General features: G+C 48.8%; 2 protein-coding genes and 3 long non-coding RNA genes across 8 annotated transcripts in view; 4 read left to right on the forward strand and 1 right to left on the reverse strand.

Moving 5' to 3' along the window:
* RHOT1 (ras homolog family member T1) overlaps positions 1-4,289 on the forward strand; it is a 46,782-nt gene extending 42,493 nt beyond the window's left edge. For 2 of the 3 annotated variants that reach the window (XM_038757494.1, XM_038757495.1), the window contains one exon: positions 3,118-4,289. In XM_038757494.1, the coding sequence (XP_038613422.1) occupies positions 3,118-3,235 (118 nt within the window). In that variant the 3' untranslated portion in view covers positions 3,236-4,289. Of the gene's footprint in view, positions 1-1,513; positions 1,658-3,117 lie in introns of all 3 variants that reach the window. The other variant, XM_038757492.1, reaches the window with a different exon arrangement.
* Positions 4,290-4,319: 30 nt separating this feature from the next.
* Positions 4,320-27,389, reverse strand: LOC119937840. The gene is made up of 3 exons (XR_005454232.1): positions 27,253-27,389; positions 7,507-7,550; positions 4,320-4,481 (listed from the first exon to the last, which is right to left on the reverse strand). It is a non-coding gene; the product is annotated as an uncharacterized LOC119937840 (long non-coding RNA).
* Positions 6,175-10,441, forward strand: LOC119937838. Its single transcript, XR_005454230.1, has 3 exons — positions 6,175-6,234; positions 9,524-9,600; positions 10,358-10,441. It is a non-coding gene; the product is annotated as an uncharacterized LOC119937838 (long non-coding RNA).
* On the forward strand, positions 11,244-18,029 carry LOC119937839. Its single transcript, XR_005454231.1, has 3 exons — positions 11,244-11,293; positions 14,869-14,991; positions 17,941-18,029. It is a non-coding gene; the product is annotated as an uncharacterized LOC119937839 (long non-coding RNA).
* The window catches only part of RHBDL3 (rhomboid like 3), a 39,542-nt gene continuing 33,962 nt past the window's right edge, over positions 22,365-27,944 (forward strand). The window contains exons 1-2 of one of the 2 annotated variants that reach the window (XM_038757496.1): positions 22,365-22,519; positions 27,383-27,406. The gene's annotated coding sequence lies outside the window, so the exon portion shown is untranslated. Of the gene's footprint in view, positions 22,520-27,165; positions 27,225-27,382; positions 27,407-27,944 lie in introns of those variants that run through there. The other variant, XM_038757497.1, reaches the window with a different exon arrangement.

Here is a 27,944-nt window from a genome sequence, read left to right on the forward strand (position 1 = left end):
GGGTAGTGTGCTTAAAGTTTTAAAATCAACAGCTCCCTTTGAAATAAGGCTAAATTTTTGCCTGCGAGAGTTTGTCGTTTGAAACCTGCACTGCAGAACAAGGTCCACAGGTGTGCTATGGTTTAGGGATGGAAAATTGTATATCTTTAAATGATAAGAAGGTTATCAAGGAGGGAAACCAGCATTTGATTGCTCCAAGCATCCTGTTGCAGATAGATTCCTGGACAGGGTGGACCATTTGGCTGGATAGACTAAAGTTATGCTGATCCTTCAGTTAATTTAGGTTTCTTTGAGCAGTGAAAACCTTGTAACAACACCAGCTAATTTGAGTGAAAAATGACATTTCCAAATTTGTGTGTGTAGTGGTGGATTGAATTTTGAAGCAGTTGCAAATAAAAATCAAGCATCAAGTGGGGACTGTTTTATGGTTAGGTGCTGTTCTTTTGCTCTTTTAATTCCCTTTTCTCTTATTTCAGTCCCCATTTGGGAGCTAAATGGGTACTCTTGGCTTTAAGGCTCAACCCGATACCATTTTGAAACTCACGCTGTTCGGCATCGCACCGCTTTGTAGTCACAAGTTCATCATCGTCAGTGTTTATTGAGTACTCAGGTGCAGCGCATAGTTCTAGGAACTAAGGAGCATGATATGATAATAGATGTCCCGGTCCCCACCCCCCAGGGTTCTGGGTTTTGCTTTAGTCTCTCAATTTTATATTTTTCCTGACGAATTAGTCTTCCAGAAGCGAAGCTCAAGATGGAGATGTTGAGCCAGGACCTAGATTGCCTCTCTGGCCATCAGTCTCCCCTCAAATGATGACACATCAGGTGTCTACCTTGTAGTAATAGTAGATGCTGTTGAGGAGGAGGATTGCGGGAGTTACTGAAATATCCCAGGAAAATCCCAACCAAGATCAGCTTCAACAGGAGTGAGTAGGGAGATGGAGACTCCATCATCATCATCAATCGTATTTATTGAGCGCTTACTATGTGCAGAGCACTGTACTAAGCGCTTGGGAAGTACAAATTGGCAACATAAGTCCCTACCCAACAGTGGGCTCACAGTCTAAAAGACTCCAGCCTTTCGTATGGTAATTTCCTTATCTGGAGTGTTAAAAGATGATTTTTTTTCCCTATCGTTACATTTAATAATAATGATGGCATTTGTTAAGCGCTTACTATGTGGTTACAAGGTGATCAGGTTGTCCCACGGGGGGCTCACAGTCTTAATCCCCATTTTACAGATGAGGGAATTGAGGCCCAGAGAAGTGAAGCGACTTGCCCAAAGTCACACAGCTGACAGTTGGCAGAGCTGGGATTTGAACCCATGACCTCTGACTCCAAAGCGCATGTTCTTTCCACTGAGCCACACTGCTTCTCTACATTTCTGCTCCTAAACCAATTTATGTTAAACCTAGAAGGAGAGCGATCTAATGTGGGGTTCGTATCTGGGTGGGTGAGCTCCTTGCTGTTTTGAGCTGTGCAGTGAATTGCAAACTGTGCGTGTGTACAAAAGGTTAAGAGCCCTGTTAGCCGAGTGGGGTACCATGCTGTTGGCAGACGACCAAGGCAGTATTATTCACCAGGTGCACGCCGTCAGCTCCGTGGAAGATTCCATCTTCATGGAGTCATCTCATGGTCCACATTTTTCTGAAGCCAGGTAACACTTCCCTCACTCCTGGGCCAGACATGCCAGGTGTCTTCCAATTGGAAAAACTCAAAAGAACTTCCCAGGCCTCAGACTGATTTATTTTTTTCCTTGTAAAGAAGCTGTCTGTGGAGGAACTAACGCTTGCAAGGAGGAATGAACTTGTGTCGTCTTTTCACTCTATAAAAACCCACTAGGGATGATCGTTAAAGTAGCAATTTGGGGACACTCCCTAGATTGCTTTGTGTCTAGTTGTTGTGTGTCAGTGATAAGCATGGGGCACGTTGGTTCCTACAGTATTACAGAATGCAAAATTACTTCAGTGGTTTTGTCAGTAACATTTCAGATTATGTGGTGTGACACGCAGAGTGATTGCACAGTGTAAAGGAGCAAATTAATATGTGATCCCTCAAAACTTGGCTACTAACTTCTGCACATGCTGTCTTCTCAGGGTTCCTCTTTTGTGACGATCTCTGAGTCATCCCTATATTTGTTACTTTAAGATAGGTATAGAAATAACATTCCAGAGAATACCTTTCAGCATTTTTGTCTGTAGGGTTCTTCCGTCACCTCCGTTTAACTTGGGGCTTTGGGGCCTCTTCATTAAAAGTGTTGTCATAACCTTTACTTAAACATTTATGCTTCTTTGCAGTAAGCTGTCATACTTGAGACTCTTTTGAATATGATTAGCAGATTTTTTTAGCAGAGCATGCTCACCGACTAGTTGGCATTGTGGGGGAGATCGGGGTCTTGGCTGTTCTTTCTTTTTTTTGTGACTCATAATTGGCTTTTGTGTGTCATTCAACCACTTCCCTTCCATCCTGTTACATTGTCTCTTTTCCTTGGTACCACTGTCACTGCCTGTTTTTACTAACATCTGGTTGTTCTGATAATGAAAGCTTAACGCAAGTTTTAGGGGTGGGTTGGGTTTTTTTTTATTTTTTGGGGTCGGTCATGTTGAAGTTTCCTATAGTTTTATATGGGATGCAGGATTTGCAAAGTTAGCTTTCACCTCTGCTCCTAGAGAAGTATTATCACTTGTCATTTATCTGCTTGCAAATGGCCTCCTGAGATTCCTGTGAGCTAGACATGATTGCAGATTTGTTGAAAAATTGGCAGAAATGAAATTAGCTCAGTCTTATTCTTACTCTGAATAGCCCCACAGGTATTTTAAAGCAGTGAGTGTATGTGGTAATCTGAATCCTAGAATTTTGCCCAGTCCAAAATCTTGACTGAAGGAAAAGACAATCCGTGTCTCTTTCTCATAGATAGTCTTACTTACTCGATTAAGCCTATGGGCTTAAGAATAAATACCCATATTGAAGGAAGGTTTGGCAAACAAAAGAGTGTACTTTTAATTAGTCTGACAAGTGTCCTGATACTTCTCTAAAAGAAGCCTCATTGCATATAACGCTTGTGTCTTCATCCCCTCCGATTCATTTTGTTTTTTAAATTATTTTTTCTTCCCGCAGGCACGTGACACAAGCTGACCTCAAGAGCTCTACATTTTGGCTTCGAGCAAGTTTTGGTGCTACAGTTTTTGCAGTTTTGGGGTTTGCCATGTACAAAGCATTGTTGAAACAGCGGTGATCTGAACAGAAATTATAACACCGGTCCAACCAAAAAAAAAAAAAAAAGAAGAAGGAAAAAATCTTTTATGTACCTTCTGAATGCTTTAAATTCTGCCAGGAATCTTGATATTTATATATGCAGAGTTACTTTATTAATTTTTGTAATTTCTGCATTAGATTATTTTAAATAATAGCTATAATGCAGTATTAGAGAGTATGAGGAAAGAGAAGTCCTTAATGGCCAAACTAAGAGGGCTTGACTTTCGAGGCCGAAAGGGAATAATCTGTAAATAATGTACATATTCAGACCGTGACGTGCAACTCCATGAAAACTTGAGTTACGGAAATGCAGCTTGCCCATGTTTCAACAAGAAGTAGTGACAGATTAGTATGCAATTGGATCGCATTCATAGTTTTAAGTTCAGCTCGAAGAACGTATAAAATCATGGATACTTATTTATTTCACATTGATCTGAGATTATTCCTTTGGGACGCTGCGGTCCTCAGACAGAATATGCCATCTCTCTCTCCCTTTTTAAAGCTGGAGAGTAGGTGTCTCATGGACTGATGGAACATTATATTTCATACGAAGGGCAGATTCGCTGTGGAGGGCCAACCAGGGAGGTTTGGGACCTTAGAAGACCAGTGAAATGCTTAGGTGGGTACCAAGTTCCTCTCAGAGGACAAACTGAAAAGGGCGAAATAATCAATCTGTATGTGTGTGTGTGTGTGAGAGAGAGAGATTTTGTTTCATTTTTCAGTGGGTTGTGTTTTATTGTCCTTAAAAGTGAAATGGGAGGCGGGGGGATGGAGGGAGGCGGGGAGATAACAAGTTTGCTTATTGTAAATGTTTATAGTTCCCAAAAAGAAAGCAAAAATGGCCATTTAATTTCCTTCCACATTGTAAATCATTCTTGTCACAGCTGACTCAGAAAGGTGGTGGTAGTGCACAGTTCTCACTGCTGTAGTACATTTCAGTAGCTGCATGTTTCATGAAGTGTTCTATATCTGGTTACGACTACCTGTAGACAAGCACCTTTTTTAAATGATAAAATAAATATAACGAGTACAAACATTCACGATAAACCAATTTTTTTTTCCCATCATCACTGTTTTCAGGTATTTCAATAAAGAATGACTGTTTACCGTGCTTGGTCCCTTGAGCCCCGGGTTGGTTTCTTTCAGAAAGTGCTGTGGGTTTTCCTGTACAGTGCTTCCTCCGTATACAGAAGGTGGCATTCCAAAATGAGTCTTTTCTCAAAAGCCTGAAAAAATGATTTCCCCAGTGAGCGCAAGGGGAAAATGAAGGTTATGTTTTCTAAACAAAGGCCTTGGAGGGGAAAACCCTGGGTTTGGAACTCCAGAGATCTGATTTTGGAGAAGCAGCATGGCTCAATGGAAAGAGCCCGGGCTTTGGAGTCAGAGGTCGGGGGTTCAAATCCCGGCTCCACCACTTGTCAGCTGTGTGACTCTGGGAAAGTCACTTAACTTCTCTGGGCCTCAGTTACCTCATCTGTAAAATGGGGATTAAGACTGTGAGCCCCTTGGGACAACCTGATCACCTTGTAACCTCCCCAGCGCTTAGAACAGTGCCTTGCACATAGTAGGTGCTTAATAAATGCCATTATTATTATTCTTTTAGACTGTGAGCCCACTGTTGGGTAGGGACTGTCTCTATATGTTGCCAATTTGTACTTCCCAAGCGCTTAGTACAGTGCTGTGCACATAGTAAGCGCTCAATAAATATGATTGATGATGATGATGATCTGATTCTAGTCCCAGCTCTGTCTGCTGGCCTGCTGTGTGACCTTAGACAAGTGTCTGCCCCAGTTTCCTCATCAGCAAAGTGGAGATAAGGTGCTTCCTTCCCTCTGTCTCAGGTTGTGAACCCCATATGGGTCAGGAACTGGGCCCGATCATACCATCTTGTGTCTGTCCCAGCACTTAGCACAGTGTTTTGCCCATAGTAAGCACTTAATACCGCAGTTAATCAGGGTAAACCTTACTGTCTGTGGAAATCACAGTGAAATACGGTTAATAGATGTGGAATAGAATATAATCTATCCCCCAACCATTCACCAGTCTCATGGCTTTTTGGAAAGTCTGGTGTAGCATCTAGGCTTGTAGATGTTTGTATGTGGAGGTTTTTTGGCTGTGTTTGCTAAGCAGTTACTCTGTGCCAGGCACTGTACTAAACGCTGGGGTAGATGTAACTCTATTTATTTAACTCGATTTCAGGTGACTCTGTTTTATTTTGTTAGTATGTTTGGTTTTGTTCTCTGTCTCCCCCTTTTAGACTGTGAGCCCACTGTTGGGTGGGGACTGTCTGTAGATGTTGTCAACTTGTACATCCCAAGCGCTTAGTACAGTGCTCTACACACAGTAAGCGCTCAGTAAATACAATTGATGATGATGATGATGATGTAAGCTAGTCAGGTTGGACACAGTCCCTGTCTCACCTGGGGCTCACAATCTTAATCCCCATTATTCAGATGAGATAACTGAGACCCAGAGTGAAGTGATTTGCCCAAGTTCTCACAGCAGACAAGTGGTGGAGCCGGGATTAGAACCCAGGTCCTGATTCCCAGGCCCGTGCTCCATCTACTAGGCCACGCTGCTTCTCGAAACACCGGGAAGACCACCTGCAGATATGAATGAATGAATGATGGCATTTATTAAGCGCTTGCTATGTGCAAAGCACTGTTCCAAGCGCTGGGGAGGTTACAAGGTGATCAGGTTGTCCCACGGGGGGCTCACAGTCTTAATCCCCATTTTACAGATGAGGGAACTGAGGCACAGGGAAGTGAAGTGACTTGCCCAAAGTCACCCAGCTGACAAGTGGTGGAGCCGGGATTGGAACTCATGACCTCTGACTCCAAAGCCCGAGCTCTTTCCACTGAGCCACGCTGCTTCTCTGTGCCCCTCCCTCTTCCTTTCTCTTCTCAGTCCCCCTTCGCTCCCCCAAAACTGCGAAGAGGCGATTCCAGACCCTCCATCTGGCTCAACCAGAGGTCACTGGTAAGCATGAATAGTTGTATTCTTGAGGCATTAATAAATGCCATTATTATTATTCTCTGGGCCTCAGTTACCGCATCTGTAAAATGGGGATTAAGACTGTGAGCCCCCCCATGGGACAACCTGATCACCTTGTAATAATAATAATAATGATGATGGCATTTGTTGAGCGCTTACTGCGTGCAGAGCACTGTTCTAAGCACTGGGGAGGATACCAGGCGATCAGGTTGTCCCACGTGGGGCTCGCAGTCTTACAGGTGAAGTGACTGAGGCCCAGGGAAGTGAGGTGACTTGCCCAAGGTCACACGGCTGACAATGGTCGGATCCGGGATTTGAACCCATGACCTTTGACTCCAAAGCCCATGCTCTTTCCACTAATAATATTATTATTATTCCCTTCAAGGCCCTACTGAGAGCTCACCTCCTCCAGGAGGCCTTCTCAGACTGAGCCCCCTCCTTCCTCTCCCCGTCCCCCCCCCCCATCTCCCCCGTCCTACCTCCTTCCCTTCCCCACAGCACCTGCATATATGTATATACGTTTGTCCGGATTTATTACTCTATTTATTTTACTTGTACATATCTATTCTATTTATTTTATTTTGTTAATATGTTTTGTTGTCTGTCTCCCCCTTCTAGACTGTGAGCCCACTGTTGGGTAGGGACCGTCTCTATAATGTTGCCAACTTGTACTTCCCAAGCGCTTAGTACAGTGCCCTGCACACAGTAAGCGCTCAATAAATACGATTGATTGATTGATTGAGGACCTGGGAGTTGCAGTTCCAGGGGCTAAAGGCATCTCTGAGCAGTGTCTCCCATCTTCCCATCCTGTTTGCTTCCCAGTTTCGTTTGTTTTAAACCGGTAACTTTCCCCTCGCCAGTAACGAGATGCAGAGCCACTCACTATTATAGCCGCCACGTGAACAGAAATCACCTTGCTTGTTTAGTACAGTGATAGGGAAAGTTAATAAAACACCATAAGGAATCACTCTAAAATAAGTCTGCTGATTCCCCCTGCTCATAGCACTTTCTCCTTCTCCAGAAATGTACCTGTTGCCAAAAAAAAAAAAAAAAAATTAAGCTGTTGCCTCAAAATGTCAGCTGATGCAGTTCTTAGTAACCAGAGCACTCACAGTCTTGGGTTCCAGGGAAGAGTTAGTAGATCTAGCTAGAGGTTGAAGTCTCCGAGAACCTCAGGGACAAAGCCCTTGCGGCCCTGATGTCATCCGCCGTGGGGAACAGGAAAAAAAGGGGGAAAGAGAAAAAGAGGAAACTCACCTGGTGAACTAGACCCGGGTGAGACTCTGAGAACTCATCCAGTCCTGAGAAGGAAATGAGACAAATGGCGAGAGAAATCGATTTGTCTTTTGAAAGTGTCTTGAAGAAGCGAAAGACAAAATGGTAGGTTCACCTCAAACTTTTCTCAACGTGGTGGTAGGAACATACAGTTTTATCTTTGAAATTAATTGATCAATAGTGTTTATTGCACACTTACAGTACTGGAGTAAGTGTTTGTGTACAGCAGAATAAGATCATGAAGATCAAGGAGCTTAGTGCTTGAAAGTTACGGCTGTCTCTCCCCAGTGCACTGAAAATGTGGGCTGTGAAGTTTGTTTCTCAAGTGTTACATTTTCATGGATATTATCATCATCATCACCATCAATCGTATTTATTGAGCGCTTACTATGTGCAGAGCACTGTACTAAGCTCTTGGGAAGTACAAATTGGCAACATATAGAGACAGTCCCTACCCAACAGTGGGCTCACAGTCTAAAAGGGGAAGACAGAGAACAAAACCAAACATAGTAACAAAATAAAATAAATAAATTAGAAGATGATCTAACCCTCTACATCTGCCTTTGAAGGGTTCACTCAGGAAAGCGCTGGATAAGGAATAGAAGAGCCTCCTAGGAAGTGTTTCTTCCTCAGAGATGATCAGTTGGATGTCAGAATCAGCTAGTCTCAGCAAAATAAGTTGCCTGAGCTTTTCATTGTGAGTGCGAGTGCCAAAAGAGGCAGGGATTTTTAGGGAGGGTTGGGAAGGAGCAGGCTTTAATAAACAAAGAGGTCAGAAAGCCATCCTCTTGGTCCTTTAATTTAACAGGAAACTTTCAATCCAATTTTCTTATCGTATTCGTTAAGTGCTTACTATATGCCAGGCACTCTACCAAGCAATGGGGTAGATGCAGCCTAGTCTGGTTAAACGCAGTCCAGTGCCATATGGGTTTATTAGCATTAATCCCCATTTTACAGATAAAGGTAACCGAGGCACAGAGTCGCTAAGTGATGTGCACCAAACCACACAACAGAATTAGAACACAGGTCCTCTGACCACCAGGCCCCTGCTCTGTCCACTAGGCCATGATGCTTCTCAATTCACAAACCTTTGGGGACCATCACCTCGTGGTGTTTGAAGAACTCATGTGAACACCCAACCTGCTTTTTCTCTCTTTCTCTGTGCCTTTTATCTGGGTTTTTGCCATAAATGGGGGAAAAAATAGTTGGGAGGGGCATGTAGCTAGGGAATCTTAATCTTAATCCTAGTAGAATCCATTTTCCATTCTTAGAAAAGACCCCCACACACACACTTGTTTCCTTACTCAGCTCCCCATACCCCTGGACGGGGTTTCTTGGAGATCGAGGCGTCCCCTGGCATTTTAAAGCCAGTGGTGGGTTGAGAGCCTAGCTCTTTCTACTTTGGAAAGCCCCGTCGCCTCTGTTCTTTTATTGAGATTTCACTGCAGCAACGACAGCAGTCAGCCCTCTAGTTTCCCCAACCTGCTGATGGTAGAGGCTCTGTCTGGGCCAACACATACTGCAGACAGCATATCTCCTTCATTGAGCCTTTTCTCAGTTAGCCAGTCTTCTTAGTCCCTTGGAAAAACTGAGATGTATCGATGGGTTTGCACAGAAACGTTTCACGGTCAGATAACAGGATGGACCCTGGGCTGCTGTCACTCTGGCTGAAAATGGGTTTTATCCTTTATATTTATTTGGTGTACACTTTGCAACTTGCTGCCCCAACCCACCTACTCTCTTGTTGTACCTGCTGCCCCGGCGGGAACACGGCTGACAAGGACACGACGGTGTGAGTGATGCCACGCGAGCCACCAGCACCAAAATCAATTTCTTGACCCTGGGTCGTGGACGCGAAGTCATCTGACTGGACCGAGGCTCGCCCTAAAGTATCTTGGCTGTTATAGCAATGTACTGAATTTGTGCTCAGAGTTCATCGTAAAGTGTTTTGTAGTCGGTAGCTTTAAAGCATAACCACAATGTTCCTCTCTCCCTTCAGAAATTTGTGTGGGCCAGTACTGGTTCCGACGCCAAAACACCACACTCTTTTTCTTTACGAAGAGGGGCGGAGATACAGTAGGTGTTTGGTTTATACACAGTCGCCTCCCTCTGTCTGTTGTTCATTCTGGGTGCTGGCCCGGGGAGAGGTTTGGTGCCGTGACAGCATATGCTGTTTGCTTGCAGGCCTGCCTCCGAGGACGCTATCCCATGTCCTCTGTAAAAGAAACCTCTAAAGAGAGTCACCACGGGCTCCTCAAGGCAACTCGCCTGTGCATTCAATCGTATTTATTGAGCACTTACTGTGTGCAGAGCACTGTACTAAGCGCTTAATTGGCTGAGGGGGGCTGTCCCATACCTTACCCACACCTGTCATGGGGAATAGGGCTGCTCCCCCATTCTAGAGACGGGCCCTGCTTTTCCTCCGTCATCATGAACACATTATTTTCTCGGGTTATTCCATATGGGAATAACCCGTATGAGAAGCAGCATGGTGCAGTGGGAAGAGCCCGGGCTTGGGAGCCAGAGGCCATGGGTTTGAATCCCGGCTCCACCACTTGTCAGCTGTGTGACCTTGGGCAAGTCACTTAACTTCTCTGAGCCTCAGTTCCCTCATCTCTAAAATGGGGATTAAGACCGTGAGCCCCACGAGGGACAACCTCATCACCTTGTATCCCCCAGCGCTTAGAACAGTGCTTCGAATTTGTACTTCCCAAGCGCTTAGTACAGTGCTCTGCACATAGTAAGCACTCAGTAAATACGATTGATTGATTGATTGATTGATGGGGCTCACTGCCCGTGGTCCCCAGTTGCATGCCCAAATCACCTCTTGCAGGTACAGGCTGTCCGGGAGTTCGGACCCCTGAATGCCGAATCCCTCTTTGAATGACAGTGCGTAACGAGAAGAAGAAAATTCGGGTAAGGTGGCTTGGACGTGGAAGTCCTGGCTGAATCCCTGGGGTCTCTGGCGCCTGAAGTCTTTTCCTTCCCCATTGTTATCTAAAGGGGCATGGTGGGCCAATCCTGCACAATAGGGCCACGCAGAGCGGCTGTCTCGACCTCCTCCAGCCCCAGAAGGGGCCAGGTTTCCTGCCTATCACCCCAGGGGGAGAAATGGCTGGGGTGGTCCCCAAACTCAGGTTGCAGGATGGGAGTCTGTTGCCCTTGGGTGATGTGGGCAACAATCCTGGGATAGCGGTGTCCTTCCCCACTCCCCCACCACCTCTGCTGTCCTCTCTTCCCACCTACATCAGGTCCACCCATTGAGTGTGAGTGGGGAGGCGGCACGGACTAAAGCAGGAGACTGGGAATCAGAAGCCCTGGGTTCCAGTCCCGAAACAGCCACGTGGGCAAAGTCGCAACCTTTCTAGACCTCAGTTTCTTCATCTGTAGAATGGAGATAAATAAGATCCCTGCTGTCCTCCATCTTAGACTGTGAGCCCTGTGTGGGACCAGGGACTCTGCCCGCCCTGCTTACTCTGACCCTATTGCAGAAGTGCTTGGCACCTAGTACGTGCTGAAGAAATACAAAAATCATCATCAAGAGTTAGAGGAGGGAAGAGCAAAGGAAGGGAAATGACAGCAGGCTTTAAACTGCCATCCACAAAATTTCTCTCGGACAAGTTTGCTGAGCCTTGCGCATTTCCAGAAAGCATTCCCCGCTCCCTCGGCAGGCGGCAGAGACCGTTGAGCTCCGAGCCATCTGGATCAAAGCTTTATGGAAATGGATGCGGCTCCCACATCCGGACCAGAACCCGGCCGCCCGGGAAAGGTAGGACTCTTTAGAGGGGACTCCCCAAAGAGGGAGCCTTGAAATAGCCCACTTATTGAGTCAAGGTCCAGGGCTAGCAGGGTGAGACCCCCGGGGGGTGGCATGGGCCATAGATTCCTCTCCAGAAAACCCCGATCACAAACCCCGAAGGCCCAGTGAGGGCTGAGCTTCCCGACTACCAGCTCATGCGATAGTAACACCACCAGCTGGTGCAAATTATTTTGATTGCCCCGTGTTGCTGGTGCCGAGTCCAAGTGCACCTCTTAGGTGCCCTGCACTAAGAAGGATCATGCCCAGAGGTGATTGGTGAGGGGACTAATGCCCAGACTCTGGGGTTTGACGCAAGCTAATCCATCTCCAAGGATCCCACCGAGACGGGAGCCCAACCCCATGGAGGTTCCCCCAATTTCACCCAGTGGGTCGACACCATGGCTATCCATGTCGTACCCACCTTATTGTCTGCTCGTAGTAACCGTGCCTTGGAGAGTCCTCAGGCACATATGGGATGTTTACCAAGGTGGGTTTTTTTTTTAATTTGTTAAGCGCATACTATGTGTCAGATAACTGTACTAAGCACAAGCTAATCAGTTTGGACACAGTCCATGACCCACATGGGGCTCCAAGTTTTCATCCCCCTTTTACGGATGAGGTAACTGAGACACAGGTAAATAAAGGGACTTGCCTTAGTTTCCATAACAAATAAGTGGTGGAACCGGCATTAGAAACGAGGTTCTTCTAACTCTGTCCCATGCTCTATCCAATAGGCCATGCTGATTCTTGGTCTCCTAATTATCGTGATTGTGGTTTTTGTTAAGTCCTTATTATGTGCCAAGCACTGGGATGGACACAAGATCATGAGGGTCCGTAGGCCCACGGTCTAAGTAGGAGGGAGAACAGGTGTTAGATTCCCATTTTGCAGATGAGGCAGCTGACAAAGAGAAGTTAAGTGACTTGCCCATGCTCTTTCCACTAGACCACACTGCTTCTCCTCGAGCAAAGCAGATTTAACCTTCTCCTGGCCCTCACTCAGCAAGGAAGGAGGAGAGCAGAGTCCGCAGGGACTACGCCCCATTGGCCAAAACCAAATGGACTTTGAGCCATGTTGAGCCCAGGGAAGCCACTTGTTTTGCCAGAGCACGTAAGCCTCGGTTCAGGAGGGCCACTTCCAGGGTGGAGTCCATTCCCAGAGTCGTCGGCCTTGACAGCCTTCAGTTCTCCTGCTGTTGAGCTTAACTGGCCACTGCATTGTCTTTTTAAGAAGTCACAGCGACTCTTTATCTCAATTCCCCTCACAGGCCAGGCCTTCTGGGGAAGAAGAGGCGTCTGGGAGAGAGGGTGTTTGCTAGATGCCTGTTGAAGCAGACCCTCTGGCTGCTGATGAGTCTTCCAGTGGCCCAGTCCCTGGAGAATCCCTTTCCCCCCAAATCTTCCATCTCCCCATCTCTTCTAAGACGCCTTCTCCCATTAATCTGTCAAATCCCAGTGCATCAGCCCAACTCCTACACTTAGCACTTGTGTTCTTGTTTCCAATCTTCAGCACGTATGAATAATTTATATGCTTATTTGAGCATGAAATTCTTGATTCACGTACTTTAGCCTGATACTTCCTGTCCCACAGGAAGTAGGACAAATGTTTATCAATCAATCAATCGTATTTATTGAGCACTTACTGTGTGCAGAGCACTGTACTAAGCTCTTGGGAAGTACAAGTTGGCAACATATAGAGACAGTCCCTACCCAACAGTGGGCGTACAGTCTAAAAGGACTGTATATGAGGATATGAGCTGTATATAATACGTTGTGAAACCTCTGACAGGGAGAGACAGTGAATGCCCCTTGCCATCTCACCAAGTGTTGTGGGTGATGGGATGGAAGGTGCCTCGGGGAATGCCATGGCCCTGAGGAGGATCCAGGACACCGTCTTTGTCCTCTTTCCCCCCAACAAATAAGAAAGGGGGCAAAGGACAAATGAAGCACAGAGGTAAGCTAGCAAGGCAGACAGAACTGCCCCCCAAATGACGGAGAAACGGGTTCCCAACCCAAGTCCTGGGGTCTCTGAAAGTGTGTGGTTGCGGGAGCTCAGCGTAAACGTGAGCCGAGTGGGAGATCTTAGCTTCCACCTGAGGCCAGGAATGCCTCCCGAGGGGGTTGTCAGGGTTGAGGGCTCTCCACCTTTCTAGGAGTGTAGTGGAAGGTAACACAGTGGGGAGAGAGGGAAAGCAGCTGAAGAATGGAGAGCTGCCATCCCTACCCCACCACCTTCAGCCTCCCAGGAACCCTGTTCAATCAATCAATCAATCAATCGTATTTATTGAGAGCTTACTGTGTGCAGAGCACTGTACTAAGCACTTGGGAAGTACAAGTTGGCAACATATAGAGACAGTCCCTACCCAACAGTGGGCTCACAGTCTAAAAGGGGGAGACAGAACAAAACCAAACATACTAACAAAATAAAATAAATAGAATAGATATGTACAAGTAAAATAAATAAATAAATAGAGTAATAAATATGTACAAACATATATACATATATACAGGTGCTGTGGGGAAGGCAAGGAGGTAAGATGAGGGGATGGAGGGGGGGCGAGGGGGAGAGGAAGGAAGGGGCTCAGTCTGGGAAGGCCTCCTGGAGGAGGTGAGCTCTCAGTAGGGCCTGGAAGGGAGGAAGAGAGCTAGCCTGGCGGATGGGCAGAGGGATTGGGGGCATTCCAGGCCCGGGGGATGACGTGGGCCGGGGGTCGAATGAGGGGAGCCAAAGGAGTGCGTGTAGATCGAGAACAGAAGGGGACCAAGCAAGCACTGAACCTTGGGGAACCCCCACAGTAAGGGGATGGGAGGGGGAGGAGGAGCCTGCAAAACAGACTGAGAATAAACAACCGGAGAGATAAGAGGAGAACCAGGAGAGGACGGAGTCTGTGAAGCCAAGGTCGGATTCTGTGTTGAGGAGAAGGGGGTGGTCCACAGTGTCGAAGGCAGCTGAGAGGTCGAGGAGGATTAGGCTAGAGTATGAGCCGTTGGATCTGGCCAACAGGAGGTCATTGGTGACCTTTGAGAGGGCAGATTCCATGGAATGTAGGGGACGGAAGCCAGACTGGAGGGCGTCGAGGCATGTGCTTCATCTGCTAGGTCACAGTGATTGAAATGAATTTTGAAATGGCAGAGTATAGGGATACATACAGGTAGCGCTGCTTTTAGCTTTTTAATTTGAAAATTGTCTCCCAAATGCCCCCTCTTTCTTCAGAGACATTGTCCCAGGCTTAGTTCCCAATGCTTTCATTTGATTATTTGGAAATACCTTTGGCACCATGGACATACCCTCACACAGGATTATGGCCCAAGAAGAAACCTCGGTTTACTCGTCTCTGAAATAGGGATGCAGGTGGATTGATGAAAATTCAGGTGTTCTCCTGGACTAGTAAATGCAAATGAATGGTTTCAGTGCTTCACAGATGGACCGAGCTAGACAATGTCTACATAACAATAATTATGGTATTTAAAGCACTTATCACTGTTCTAAGCAATGGGGTAGATCACAGCCAAAGCCCAGGGACCACCTCCTCTTCTCTTCTCTCCAGGTAACCACGATCCCAAACAGGATGGACGTCTATCTCTTCTTTTGTCAAAGGTCACTGGGACTGCACAACCTCTCTCAGTGAGGCCACCTCATTTTGAGAAAAATGAACACCTTTCCAACTGAGGTAACTGAAGTAGCCCCCAACCCACAGGTTAATTAATGTATACACATGAGGGTATGGGGGCTTGCACACCCCAGCGCATGTGTGCATTTGGGGGTCCTTTACAGAGGAAGGGGCCCGTTAGTTGGACTCGTGGTTGACTGTACTCAGTTCCGTGAGGACTCTTAGGGCCAAGTGCTGTATCAGTGGAGAAGATTGTGTTCAAAGCCCAACCGTGGGGATTGGTGCGTAACTGAGTGTCCCTCTTCCCCAAATGTTGAATGAAGTTTACCTCCCATGTACATGTGTGTCAGTGACCAGACACAGCTAGAGAGCAGTAGAATTATTCAAAGGTCTTCTGGTCCATCCTCTGCCTCGGGCCCTGCTTCTCACACAGGCAGATGTGAGGGGGGTTTTAATGGTATTTTGTTAAGCACTTACTATCTATCAGGCACTGTTCTCCACACTGGGGAAGGTACAAGTTAATGGGGTCAGACACAGCCCTGTCCCGCATGGGGTTCATAGTCTAAGTAGGAGGGAGAATGGTTATTCAATCCCCATTTTACAGTTGGGGAAACTGAGGCACAGAGAATTTAAGTGGCTTGCCCAGGGTCACACAGCAGACAAGTGGTAGAGGTGGGATTAGAACCCAGGTCCTCCAACTCCCTGGCCCACGCCCTTTCCACTAGGCCACGTTGCTTCTTCACAGCTCTCCTTCGTCCTCTGTAAGAGAGGAGATAACACGGGTTCCCTCCCTCCCTGGGAAGCTGGTTCATCCTCCCTGTCGTTGTTTATCGTTGGTCTGTACCTCCCTTTCATGCCAAATGGTGCAGTCCAGGAATCATCCTAAGCCTGAAGGAACAAACCAAGCGGACTTTAAGGGATGCTGAGAGGGGAGGAAGGGGAAGTAAGGTCCAGCCTTGCAGATTCGAATGGTAGTATCATTTCTGCCTTCAAGGTGAATAGGATGAAAGCTTTTCAGTTTAGGCTTTCTTACCAGGTACGCAAAGTTGACCAATTGTATGTATTGAGTGCATACTGTGTACAGAGTACTCTACTCTGGGAGACTACAACAGAGTTAGTAGACATAATCCTTACCTTCAAGGGTCTTACAATCTAGCAGAGGAGAAAACACTGGAAGAAATTACGGACAGGAGGAAGAATCTACCCCAGCACTTAATACGGTGCCTGGCACATAGTAAGCGCTCAGCAAAGACCACAATTATTATTATTGTTATTATTAAGTAATAGAGTATAAAGATGTACGTAAGTGCAAGGCATTGTGGGGTGCAGCAGGGTGGTGTGAGTTCTTAAGTGGTGAGGAAGTGTGAAGTGTCGGTATGGGAAGTATGAGTTGGGGAGAGTGGAAATTCATTGGGGAAGGCCTCCTGGAAGAGATCTGATTTTGGAAGAGCTTTGAAAGTTGGGAGAGCAGATTCCTATTGGATGTGAAAGCGGGAGATGGGGGGCGGTTTCCAGGCAGGGGGAAAGGTGTCAGCAACAAGAGAATGAGAATAAGGCACAGCGAATAATTTAGCTTGACAGGAACAAGGAAGATGAGCTGGAATATAGTGGAACTCCAGGCCGTAAGCTCGTGAGCAGGGAAAGTGACTGCTAACTCGGCTGTATTGTACTCTTCCAAGCACCTAATACAGTGCTCTGCATATAGAAAGCCCAGTTCTGCCTCTTGTCTGTTTATGTGACCTTGTGCGAGTCACTTCACTTCTCTGGGCTTCAATCAATCAATCAATCGTATTTATTGAGCGCTTACTATGTGCAGAGCACTGTACTAAGCACTTGGGAAGTACAAATTGGCAACATATAGAGACAGTCCCTACCCAACAGTGGGCTCACAGTCTAAAAGGGGGAGACAGAGAACAAAACCAAACATACTAACAAAATAAAATAAATAGAATAGATATGTACAAGTAAAATAAATAAATAAATAGAGTAATAAATACTCAGTTACCTCATCTGTAAAATGGGGATGAAGACTGAGAGCTCCACGTGGGGTATGGACTGTGCCCGACCTTGTATCTACCCCAGAGCTTAATACAGTGCCTGGCACATAGTAAGCGCTTAGCAAATGCTTATAAAGAAAAGCACTCGATAAATACCATTGATTGGAATGAGAGCGGATAAGTAAGAGGAAAAGAGTTGGGTGTCTTAAGGCCAATGGAAGGATTTCTTCACGCAGGATGGGGACTGCATCCAATTTGATTACCTTACATCCACCTCAACATCTAGTACAATGCTTGGTCCGTAGTAAGCATTTAATTCAATATTATTAAGGAGTAAAGTGCCTAGTTTGAGTTTCAATCCTTGTTATTTCTTCTCCCAGCCCCCGTTGGAGGTGCTACTTCCCTCCCCCACCACCCCAATTATTTTTTTCGTTTATCTCCCCATTCCGGCTTGGGTCTGGGTGGAGCCTGGAAGTAGAATGTTTGCCTCAGGCTATTCTCCCTTCCCCTCCCTTCTTGTCCCTGGGTCACCGCATTTATCCATGGGCCCTGGACATGAATAATACAGAAAGCTCCCTTCCACGAAGAGGGCCCACAGCTTACTTTCCAGCGTGGGCAAGTTGCAAACAGATGGTATTTACAATGCAAGCTGAGAAGCTGTCTTTGGCAGGGAGGCAAAAGAAATATCTGAAAGCGTTCAATGTATGTCTCCCTGCTCCTCTACGCTGAGCCCCAGGGAGGTCAGGTAACTATGTTCCATCTGATTATCTTGTCTCTACCCCAGCACTGAGCACAGTGCCTGGTACATAGTAAGCACTCATAAGTACCATAATTCTTCTTCTTCAAAGGTTTGGGGTCAAAGGGCCATGAAAATGTGAGTATCGCAGTAATATTGTGACATTCTGGAGGGAGGGGCCTGTGGTTTAAGCTGCATGTTCCCCTCTGCAAAGTTGCCTGATAGCCACATCACTGCACCATCCCCCTGTCTTTCTAACTTGGGCAATGATTCCAGGTACGCGCGGGGAATGTGGGCCCTCGGGGAAGAGAAGAAAAAGATGAGGAAAAACAGCGGAGAAGATATTTTCCTTTTGATGTCCCAGAAAGAAGGTAATAATGGAAATAATGGAAAAATATCGGCCAGGTTTTGCTTGCCAGACGGGGCTCTTGTGAGGGCACTTCCTCCCCTGGTTCTTTTGGCTGTTCAAACACGCCAACTTCAAACACAACCTGGGGATTCCGGTAGAAGAAAGAAGAGTTAGAGGCTGGAATTGAAATCTTGGTCAGACAAATCTTGTGTTTTTATCCAAAGGCAGATGAGAAGGGTGACTGCCACAAGGGCTTTGAAATGCCGACTCTGACCAGACCGGAGCTCCAGGTGAGACTGGGGAATGGCATCTTGAGTTAATAGCGGGGACAGGCCAAGGTTTCTACAGTACCCAGCCCAGAAGAGGGTATCTGGGATCATCCTCCTTGCCGGGAACTCAGTCAATCAGTACTATATATGGACCGTAGACTGTGTACGAAGCCCATAAGCGCTTAGGAGAGCACCACACAGGCAAGATGATGCTGATTATGGTATTTATTAAGCGCTTACTATGTGTCAAGCACTCTTCTAAGTGCTGGGGTAGATACAAATTAATCACGTTGGACCCAGTCCATGTCCCACATGGGGCTCCTAGTCTTAGTCCCCATTTTACAGATGAGGTAACTGAGGCACAGAGAAGTTAAGTGACCTGCCCAAGGTCACACTGCAGACAAGTGGCAGAGTCGGGATTTAAACGGGACTAAAGACAAGTTCCCTACCCACAAGAATCTGCCTGTCCTAAACAGGTGTTTAGGACAGAGCTCTGCACATAGTAAGCCTTCAATAAATCCCATTTATGGATTGATTGATTACAGCCTAATGGGGAATCTTAGCACCTATCATCTTTGACACCTCTCTTTTACTTCCCACATTCAGTCCAGATCCAAAAGCTGCCAGCCTTTCTTTTGTTCCCATTATTTCCCAGATTTATTCTTTCCGCTTTCTCCTAATAGCCACCCCCCTAGGCCAAAGTCTTTTCACCTCACAGCTGGACTTCCACTGTTCAGACTGTCCCACGCTCTGCTGCCTGGATCCCCTTGACTGTAAGTTGGTTATGAGCAGGGAAGGTGTCTGCTAATTCAGGTGTACTGTACTCTCCCAAGCTGTTGGTACAGTGCTCTGCACTTTGTAAGTACTCAGATACCACTAATTGATTGATCTTCCTAAAATGCCAATCAGAATGCATCACCACCTCCTCAAAAATTCCCACTGTCTATCCATCTCTCTGCATCAAACAGAAAGTCAATCAATCAGTGATATTTATTGAGCGCTCACTGTATTCAAGTCTCTCCACCAACTGTCTTTCTCCTTATACTATCCCCTAGATCATTAGGAGAAGCAGCGTGGCTTAGAAAGAGCACAAGCTTGGGAGTCAAATGAGATGGGTTCTAATTCCTGCTCCACCACTTGTCTGCTGTGTGATCTTGGGCAAGCCACTTAACACTTCTGTGCCTCAGTTCCCTCATCTGTAAAATGGGCATTAAGACCCTGAGCCCTACATGGGACAAACTGATGACCTTGTATCTACCCCAGCGCTTAGAACAGCGCTTGGCACATAGTAAGTGCTTAGCTAGTATTATAGCCTAGTTCACTCTCTTAGATCTTCCCAAACTGAACTACTAAAAAAGAGTTCTTTGCTCTTAACTTTCCTGTCTTAGACCCATTAGACACACCCTTAGCCCTGTTTGCAAGTCTCCTCCCTCACCCGAATCAACCAAAGGGCACCCCTTCCCATCTTCAGTGTCCCTCTAAAAAGCTACTTCCCTTCTTCCTGGTCAAAAGCCACCCTCAGCACTCTTGCATATGCATCTGTTTATTCCATTCAAATTTTGCTTTGATTTTATTGCATCTATGTTTTTCCTTCTATTCCAGTAGTATGTGCATGATTTGAATCTGCCTGTCTTGCCTATTAGGTTACAGAAACCTTGAGGGCATGGATTATCCCTTCTGCTGCATGTTGGCCAGTGCTTACTTCAGTGTTGTGCACCCCGTAAGCAGCTGATAAACACTGATGATGTTGAACACGAGATGTAGGTTTTGGCCGTTGGACTAATCCAGAAACCCCAATTAGGCCCAGATGCGCTCTGATATGGTGGAGAGTCTAGTTATTCAGAAGTCATTACGGGCATGGTCTGTTGCTTGCTCATCATTCATTAACCTTCAGGTGCCCACGCTCTCCCCATCTGTCTTGCTCCCTCCACCAACACCGCCGCCATCGCTGCTGCTGCATTGGATGCTGCTGCAATGGGTGACCAGTTTGTGCTGCAGTCCTGGTAGATTTATCAGTTCAACCGGCGGTTGAGGGAGGGAGAGGATATAAGAGATTTAAGAAATAGCTTTGGACTTCTTAGAATCCTACAGCTGGAAGGGGAATGTCTAAACCATTTAGAACAGTTGGATTTTTTTTTAATCTTTTTTAAAAAAGAATCCCTCCACAGATAAGAACTCTAACCTCCCTCTGCAGAACAATTCAGTACTTTATCATTCTGACAGTCAAAAATTCTCCCTCATGCCTAGCCATGTCTAAACAGTTTCTTCATGGTAAGGGTCTAAGCCTGTTTACTCTTGTTTGGTCTTCAGCGAACAATCAGCTGGCATTCTCATAAAAAAAAAAACAAACCTTCCTAGGCTTGAAGATCCCTACTAATTCACCCTTCAACCTTCGCCTCACCTAGCTTCAGGAGCCCAACTATTCCCCCATAGGACCTATTTTTCAACCTCTTAAAGCCATCTTTTTATTGATGAAGCAGAAATGATTGGTAGGCAGCATTCATTCATTGAACTGTATTTATTGAGCTCTTACTGTGTGCAGAGCACTGTACTAAGCGCTTGGGAAGTACAAGTTGGCAACATATAGAGACAGTCCCTACCCAGTAACGGGCTCACAGGCACCTATCTTCCCTGGAGTTGGCTTGAAATGCAGGTGGAAAGATTTAAGTTCAACATCAGGAATGATTTTCTGTCAGCAGCCAGAATAGAAGATTATGGAGTCCCTTCTCTTAGCATTCTCATTCAGAATGCAGCCTGGTCCAGAGGCAGAGGGATGTACTACCTGACCTATAATCTTACTTCACATCCCTGTTCTAGCGTTTTCAATCTCCCATCTTTTCTCCTCCACCCTAGGCTCCCTTATTGGCTTTATTTATGTTGTTGTGACTGAGACAGCATAGCCATGGGCCAGGAAGAGTGGGTATTGGAAGTGAGTTTGAATCATGGCTTCTCAGTTTCCTATATTCCTCTTCCTCCTTTGCCTCTGATGTTCTCGTTGCTAAGCTTCTCTAAAATCTAGTGTTGTCTGTATCCCAAAGGCTCTCAGCAAATTCACACCCCAAGTAGATGTTTTTATTTACTAAGACACCTACCCAGGAATGAAGTTCATCTTTGGGGGGGAGGGGGGAAGTTCCAAGGGTTTAGAGCAAGAATGCTCTAAATTAAGAGACTCCCTGGAGCTGAGGCCAACTTTGGTGTCTGGAATGAGCACACCTAATTAGAACTTAGTTAATTTCCATTCCAACATTTTTAAGGGAACAGGCAGGCACTGGATGAGATGGTTTCAGCTTGTAAGAGTGGGCTTGCTTTCAGCTCTGCGGTTTTGTGTGTGAATGGATGTGTTATAAAGATGAGAGTGTTAATTGTAACTTTCACTGTTGGGTAACAGGGAAGAGGAGGGAGAAGGAGGAGAGGAGAAAGAAAGGGGTGAAGAGAAAAAGGGGAAAGCAGAGGGGAATGGGGGGAAAAAGAGGGGAGAGTGAAAGGGTGTGTGGATGGGAGAGAGAGAAAATCCTGAAAGGCTGGTGAGTGGGTGGAGGTGGGCAGAGAGTCCAGGAAGGAGCAGAGAAAGATTTGGCACAGATTAAGGCTGGTGAGGGTTCTGCCAGTTTTAGATGGTGGCCAGGTAGCTTCTGTCCTCTACCCCAAGGAGAAAGAAGTTTCATGTTTGACTGAGGACCAGCTATCCTTATTCCCCCGTGGGGAGCCCTGTGTCTGCTGCCTCAGGCTGGTGGGCTGGGAATTCCTCACCTTCTCCTTGAACCCTGGGACTAAGCAGGATAGGCCCTGACACGGAGCTGGGGTATTTCTGAGTTTTCCTTTCCAGGTAGGGGCAAAGCCTTCTCTTTTATTTTCAGGGGGAGAGGAGGGCTTCTGGTTGGCAGGGTGGTGGTGTAGCTCGATGGGCCTTGGGAGGAGCGGGCAGGCTTCCCAGAGCTAAAGAGGCAGAAAGACCCAATTTGGATCAGTCAGCCAGTTGGAATTGGAAGGTCCCAGGCCTCTCCCTCTGCCCCGGTCTTGACTAGTCAGCCCAGGGGCAAGGTTGAAAACAGTGGCTTCACCCCCACAGCTGGAAACACGCGGGAGCCACGGTGACCCCCACCGCCCCCGGAGAGCTGACCTCAGTGACCCATCACCCTCCTGTCCAGCCAAGATTACTTGGAGATCGCGCAGAGGAGGTCGTTTTTGCTTTTTTCTACGGGGGAGCCGCAGCCCTCGCTCTCAAATCTCGGGCAGGGTAAGGTTGGGGCCGGGCGCTCTAATCATCCCGCAGAGTATGAATGAATGGCTCGGCAGCTGCCCTCCCGTTGGCAGCGGCTCAGTCTTGCCAGCCCCGAGTAATTAGGCAGCGGTGTCCTGAAACACAGAGGACAACCAGTGGGAAGCAGGGAGCAAATCTGGGGGGAATGGGGGTGGGGGCGGATCTTGGCCCTGTCGGGAACACTGCAGTGAACCTGCCAGCTTGGTAAATTGAACATCTTTTGCCCCTCTCTCCCCTCTGCATCTCGGGGGAGGGGAGGGAGTTTTCTGGGTGTTTTTCCACCAAGGTGGCTCAGTTCCATCCTTCCCCCGGGTAGACAAACCCTTCCTTGTGACTCCTAGGAGTGAATAGCCCAGTTCGACTGATTGAATCCCCCTGCCAAACCAGGAATTTTGGGGTGGGGGTGAAAGTGAGTTTGAGTGAGAGGGGAGTAGGGGAAAGAAGTGACTTTGGCGGAGGGGGGTGGGTGCATTCCCAACTTGACCAGGTCGCCTGTTCAAAAATGGTGGTTGTCCCAGCTCCGTCTTCCTCCGCCTGCAGCCCTGACACCCTCTTCCTCCGAGTCGGGGGATGGGTGGGGGGGGGGGGGCGGTGGCCCACAGAGGAAACCCCCCCACCAACCTCAAAACGCCTGACTTGAGATTCTGGACCTTGCCCCCCACTGACCTCTTACCTTCCCAACTTTCACTCTTTCAGTCGTACTTATTGAGCGCTTACTGCGTGCAGAGCATTGTCCCAAATGCTTGGCAAGTACAGTGCAACAAGAGAAAATCCCTGCCCACAGTGGGCTTACAGTTTAGAAGACTGTCTAGAGACAGACATCATTCATTCAATCTTATTTATTGAGCACTTACTGTGTGCAGAGCACTGTTCTAAGCGCTTGGAAAGCACAGCACAGCAATAGAGGCAATCCGTGCCCCCAACGGGTTCACAGTCTAGGAGGTGGGGAAGACAGGCATCGTTCATTCAATCATATTTACTGAGCGCTTTCTGTGTGCAGAACACTGTACTAAGCACTTGGAAAGTACAATACAGCAGTAAGGAGGGACAGTCCCTGCCCCCAAGGGGCTCACAGTCTGGTGGCGGGGGAGGCAGATATCATTAATTCACTGTCATCATCATCGTCATCAATCGTATTTATTGAGCGCTTACTGTGTGCAGAGCACTGTACTAAGCGCTTGGGAAGTACAAGTTGGTAACATATAGAGACAGTCCCTACCCAACAGTGGGCTCACAGTCTAAAAGGGGGGCAATACTCGTATTTAGTATTCAGTCGTATTTATTGGGTGCTTACTGTGTGCTGACCACTGTGCTAAGTGCTTGGAAAGTAAAGTGCAGCAGTAAAGAAGGACACTTCCTGCCCGCAGCGGGCTCACAGTCTGGGGGGAGGACAGACAGATGCCAATGCAAGTAACCAGGTGTCAATATAAATCAGTAGGACTCTAGGTATGTCCTGTGTCTGTCCTTATTCATTCATTCATTGTCGTATTTATTGAGCACTTACTAAGTGCAGAGCACTGTACTAAGCGCTTGGGAAGTCCAAGTTGGCAACATGTAGAGACAGTCCCTACCCAACAGCAGGCTCACAGCCTAGAAGGGGGAGACAGACAACAAAACAAAACATAAATCAGCAGGATTCAAGGTATGTCCTGTGTTTGTCTTCATTCATTCAGTTGTATTTATTGAGCGCTTACTGTGTGCAGAGCACTGTACTAAGCGCTTGGGAAGTCCAAGTCGGCAACATAGAGAGACGGTCCCTACCCAACAGCGGGCTCACAGTCTGGAAGGGGGAGACAGGCAACAAAACAAAACATATTAACCAAATAAAATAAATATGTACAAGTAAAATGGAGTAATAAATATGTACAAACATATATACAGGTGCTGTGGGGAGGGGGAGAGGAAGGGGGGGCACTTATTCTAGATAAGTGCAGTGTGTTAGTATGTTTGGTTTTGTTCTCGGTCTCCCCCTTTTAGGCTGTGAGCCCACTGTTGGGTAGGGACTGTGTCTATATGTTGCCAACTTGGACTTCCCAAGCGCTTAGTCCAGTGCTCTGCACATAGTAAGCGCTCCGTAAATACGATTGATGATGATGGGGTGGTGATGCCGAAGGGAGCTGAGGAGGAGAGGGGCTTAGCCTGGGAAGGCTTCTTGGAGGAGGTGCGTGGCGAGCAGGGGAGGGGGGGGGGGTCTTGCGTCCGGGGCTTCCCCCTCCCCGCGGTCCCCCGGCCCCGCCCCCGCCCGGCGCGGGGGGAGGGAGGGAGGCGGTGCGGTGCGGTGCGGTGCGGTGCGGGAGGAGGCGGCGGACTCCCGGCCTGCGGGGGGCTGCCATGGGGGCAGGAGGCGGGGGCGGGGCCCGGACCCCCCCCACCGCTCCAGCCCCAAGCCGCCGCGGGGGTCGCGGCTGAAAGTTGCCCAAGGCCGGGGGGCAGAGGGCCCCGCGCCTCCGCCATGGGCGAGGGGCCCCCCGAGGCGTCCCCCCGGCCCGGCCCGGCCCCGGCCCCGGCCCCGGCCCCGGCCCCGGCCCCGGCCGCCCAGCCGGACGACCGCATCGAGGAGCTGGAGCCGGACGGCCCGCTGCCCGGGGCCCCCGAGGACGTGAGTCACCCCCACTTGCCCAACCCCCGAAACTTTAACACTCGGCTGCGGCGTCTCCAGGACCGGGCACCCCCATCCCCGTCCCCTCCGTCCCTTGTAACCTTGTAACCCTGACCACCCCCACCACCCCCATCTGCAACTTTGGGATGAAGGGGAAGGGGGGTCCCCGGGGATTGCGGGGGGAAGCTGCGGGAAGGTCCGGAGGGGAGCCCCTTCCCCCCCGCCGCACGGCCGCGGAGCTGACCGGACTCGGTGCTGAACCTGCCCAAATCCTGCCCTCCTCCTTCTCCTCCTCCCCCTCCTCCTCCTCCCAGTCCTCCAGGACTGGACATCCCCGGCCGGGCAGGGACTCGGAAGGAGAAATGGCTTGAGGGGTTCAGGGAGCCCTTCCTTCTCCCGCCCCCCCCACCCCCACCCCCCGAACATGCTCTTCCAAGTCCCACCAGTGCTCCGGAGTCCCCCTTTCTTCCCTCCCTCCAGGGTCCAGCATCCTCTCAGAGCTGGGCGTGCGGTCACCCTGCTCCTTCCCCTGTCCCGCAAACGGCAGCCCTCCCCACCGCCGCTGGTGCAGCCCCCCTGGAAAGGGACACGCACTGAGCAGATTTCCCGCAGAGGCCAAGGCAGCAGAGGCAGAGACCACCCCCTCCCCCTAACACACACACACACACACACAAACACACAACCGCCCCCGCCCCCCCCCCCCCCCAGCACACCTGCCCCTGAGGTGCTGTGAAATCCCCTGGGAAGAGAATCAATAGACACTACCTCCCTCCTCAAGGACCCCTGAGAACACAGTGATGAAGAAGGTCAGGAGGGGGAATACCCCCTGGCCCCCCCACCATACCCCTCCTCTGCCTTCGCTGAGTGATTTGGCCCTTGAACCCAAACCTGTTCTCCGCCCCCCCCCCCGCCCCTAGCCCCCACCTCCATTCCCAGCTCTCGGAGAGGGCTATTGGGGTGGGATACATGGCAAAGACCAAGTGGGCCCTAGGGAGTTGGGGGAGGGGGGATTTGTGAATCCTGGAGTGTCAGAGGAGCAGGTGGGAGGTGCTAGGTTGGGGGGAGGGAAGAGGGGGAGGGCAGTATTTCACCTGTGACCTGAAGGGAAGGCATTGGCACTGTACCTCAGTCGTGTCTATCTCGTTGCCCACCTCTTACCACATCCTGCCTCAAGCTTGGGTCGCCCTCCCTCTTCATGTCAGGCAGACAGTTATTCACCACCACCCCCAAAATCCTACTGAAGGGACATCTCTTCCAAGAGGCCGTCCCTAAGCCCCCCTGTCCTCAAGCCCACTCCCTTCTGCATCACCCTGACTTGCTCTCTTTATTCCCCTCCCACCCCCATCCCAGCGCCACAGCACTGATGTACACATCTGTCACTTATTTACTTATCTTAATGTCTGTTTTCCCCTCTAGACTGTAAGCTCTTTGAGGGTAGGGAATATGCCTATGATATTGCTATATTGTACTCTCCCAAGTGCTTAGTACAGTGCTGTGCCCACAGTGAGTGCTTAGGAGATACAATTGATTGATTGACCTCCAGGGGCTTCACTGGCCCCCTCCATCAAGGGATTGGATAGTTTGAGGATTGAGGGCTCCTTGGAAGTCGGGATGGGCCTTAATCTGGCCAGGTTCTGTAGGATGCGAACTGTACTGACGCAGAAGGAGCAATCCACACAACATTCCTGCTTTTGGGAGACCCTGGGTGGGAGGGTCATCCCGGCTCCCAAAGCAGCCAGGGGTTCTCTAGGGGGCCTAGGATGAGCGGACATGCCCCGGGACCCCCGAGGATTGGAAACTGGCATCGCGCCTGCTACCCTGGGCCCCCCCCCCCCCGCCCCCAACCACCCGGCAAACTCTTCCCTGCCCCAGTGGGGAATGGGGAGGTCCTGCTGGGCTCCCAGCTGCTGCCAGCAGACCAGGCTGACTGGAGCCAAACGAAATCCAAGGCCGGAGGCAGCCTCTGCACCGGCTCCTCTTGCCGGAGAAATGAAGCAGCATGGACAACCCCCACCCTGAGATTGCAAACCCCAGGCGAACGTGGGGAGTCCGGTCTGGGCTGTGCCATCTCCGGGGCTAGGGGTAAGCCGGAGGGGGAGCCGATGCCCACCTTCCTGAAATGAGGATCTCCGTCCGGGAGGCGCAACGGTCCCTTTCAGATCCACCGCACAAGTGATGTCCTGACTGCTTTTTCCTCTTTCTCCTCTTTCTCTGTTCCTGCACGTCTTCCGCAACCTCAGCACTGGAAAGTCCTGTTTGATCAGGTAAGTAAGCAGTTAACTTGGTCCTCCCTCACTTCTTCCCCCCTCCCCTCCGGGGTTGCTGTCTCCCTGAACCCTCCCCCTGATGCTGCTGCTGCTGCTGCTGCTGATGCGTGGGCTTCCCCCTCTGCTGCTCACAGTGACGCTGCAGCTTGACGCATCTCTGGGGCTAGATGACTCTTCCTCTCCCAAGCTCAGTGGATCAGGACAAGTGTCTCTCTCCTCTCTCTCCACCCCTGGTGTGAGAGAGAGAGAGAGAGAGAGACTCTCTCCCCCTGCCCTCTCTGTCTTTCTCTCTCTCCCTCCCTCCCTGTCCTACCACCCCCATACCAGTTCCCGCACTCTGAAAATCCCTTTTCTGTTCCCTAGGGAGTTGGGGGGATATTCAACATCAAGGATGGAATTATGGGGACTCTGAGTTTCTGTGCTGATCAGCATCTTTGGATCAAGGGAAGAGGGGAGGAGAGTCTGGGAGAACATAGTCCCCATCTTCTTTGCACCCCCAGTTCTCCAGTCTCTATACCCCCTACCCCACACAAAT

Source organism: Tachyglossus aculeatus, chromosome 15 (assembly GCF_015852505.1).
Source record: "Tachyglossus aculeatus isolate mTacAcu1 chromosome 15, mTacAcu1.pri, whole genome shotgun sequence".
In the NCBI taxonomy this organism is placed as follows: Eukaryota; Metazoa; Chordata; class Mammalia; order Monotremata; family Tachyglossidae; genus Tachyglossus; species Tachyglossus aculeatus.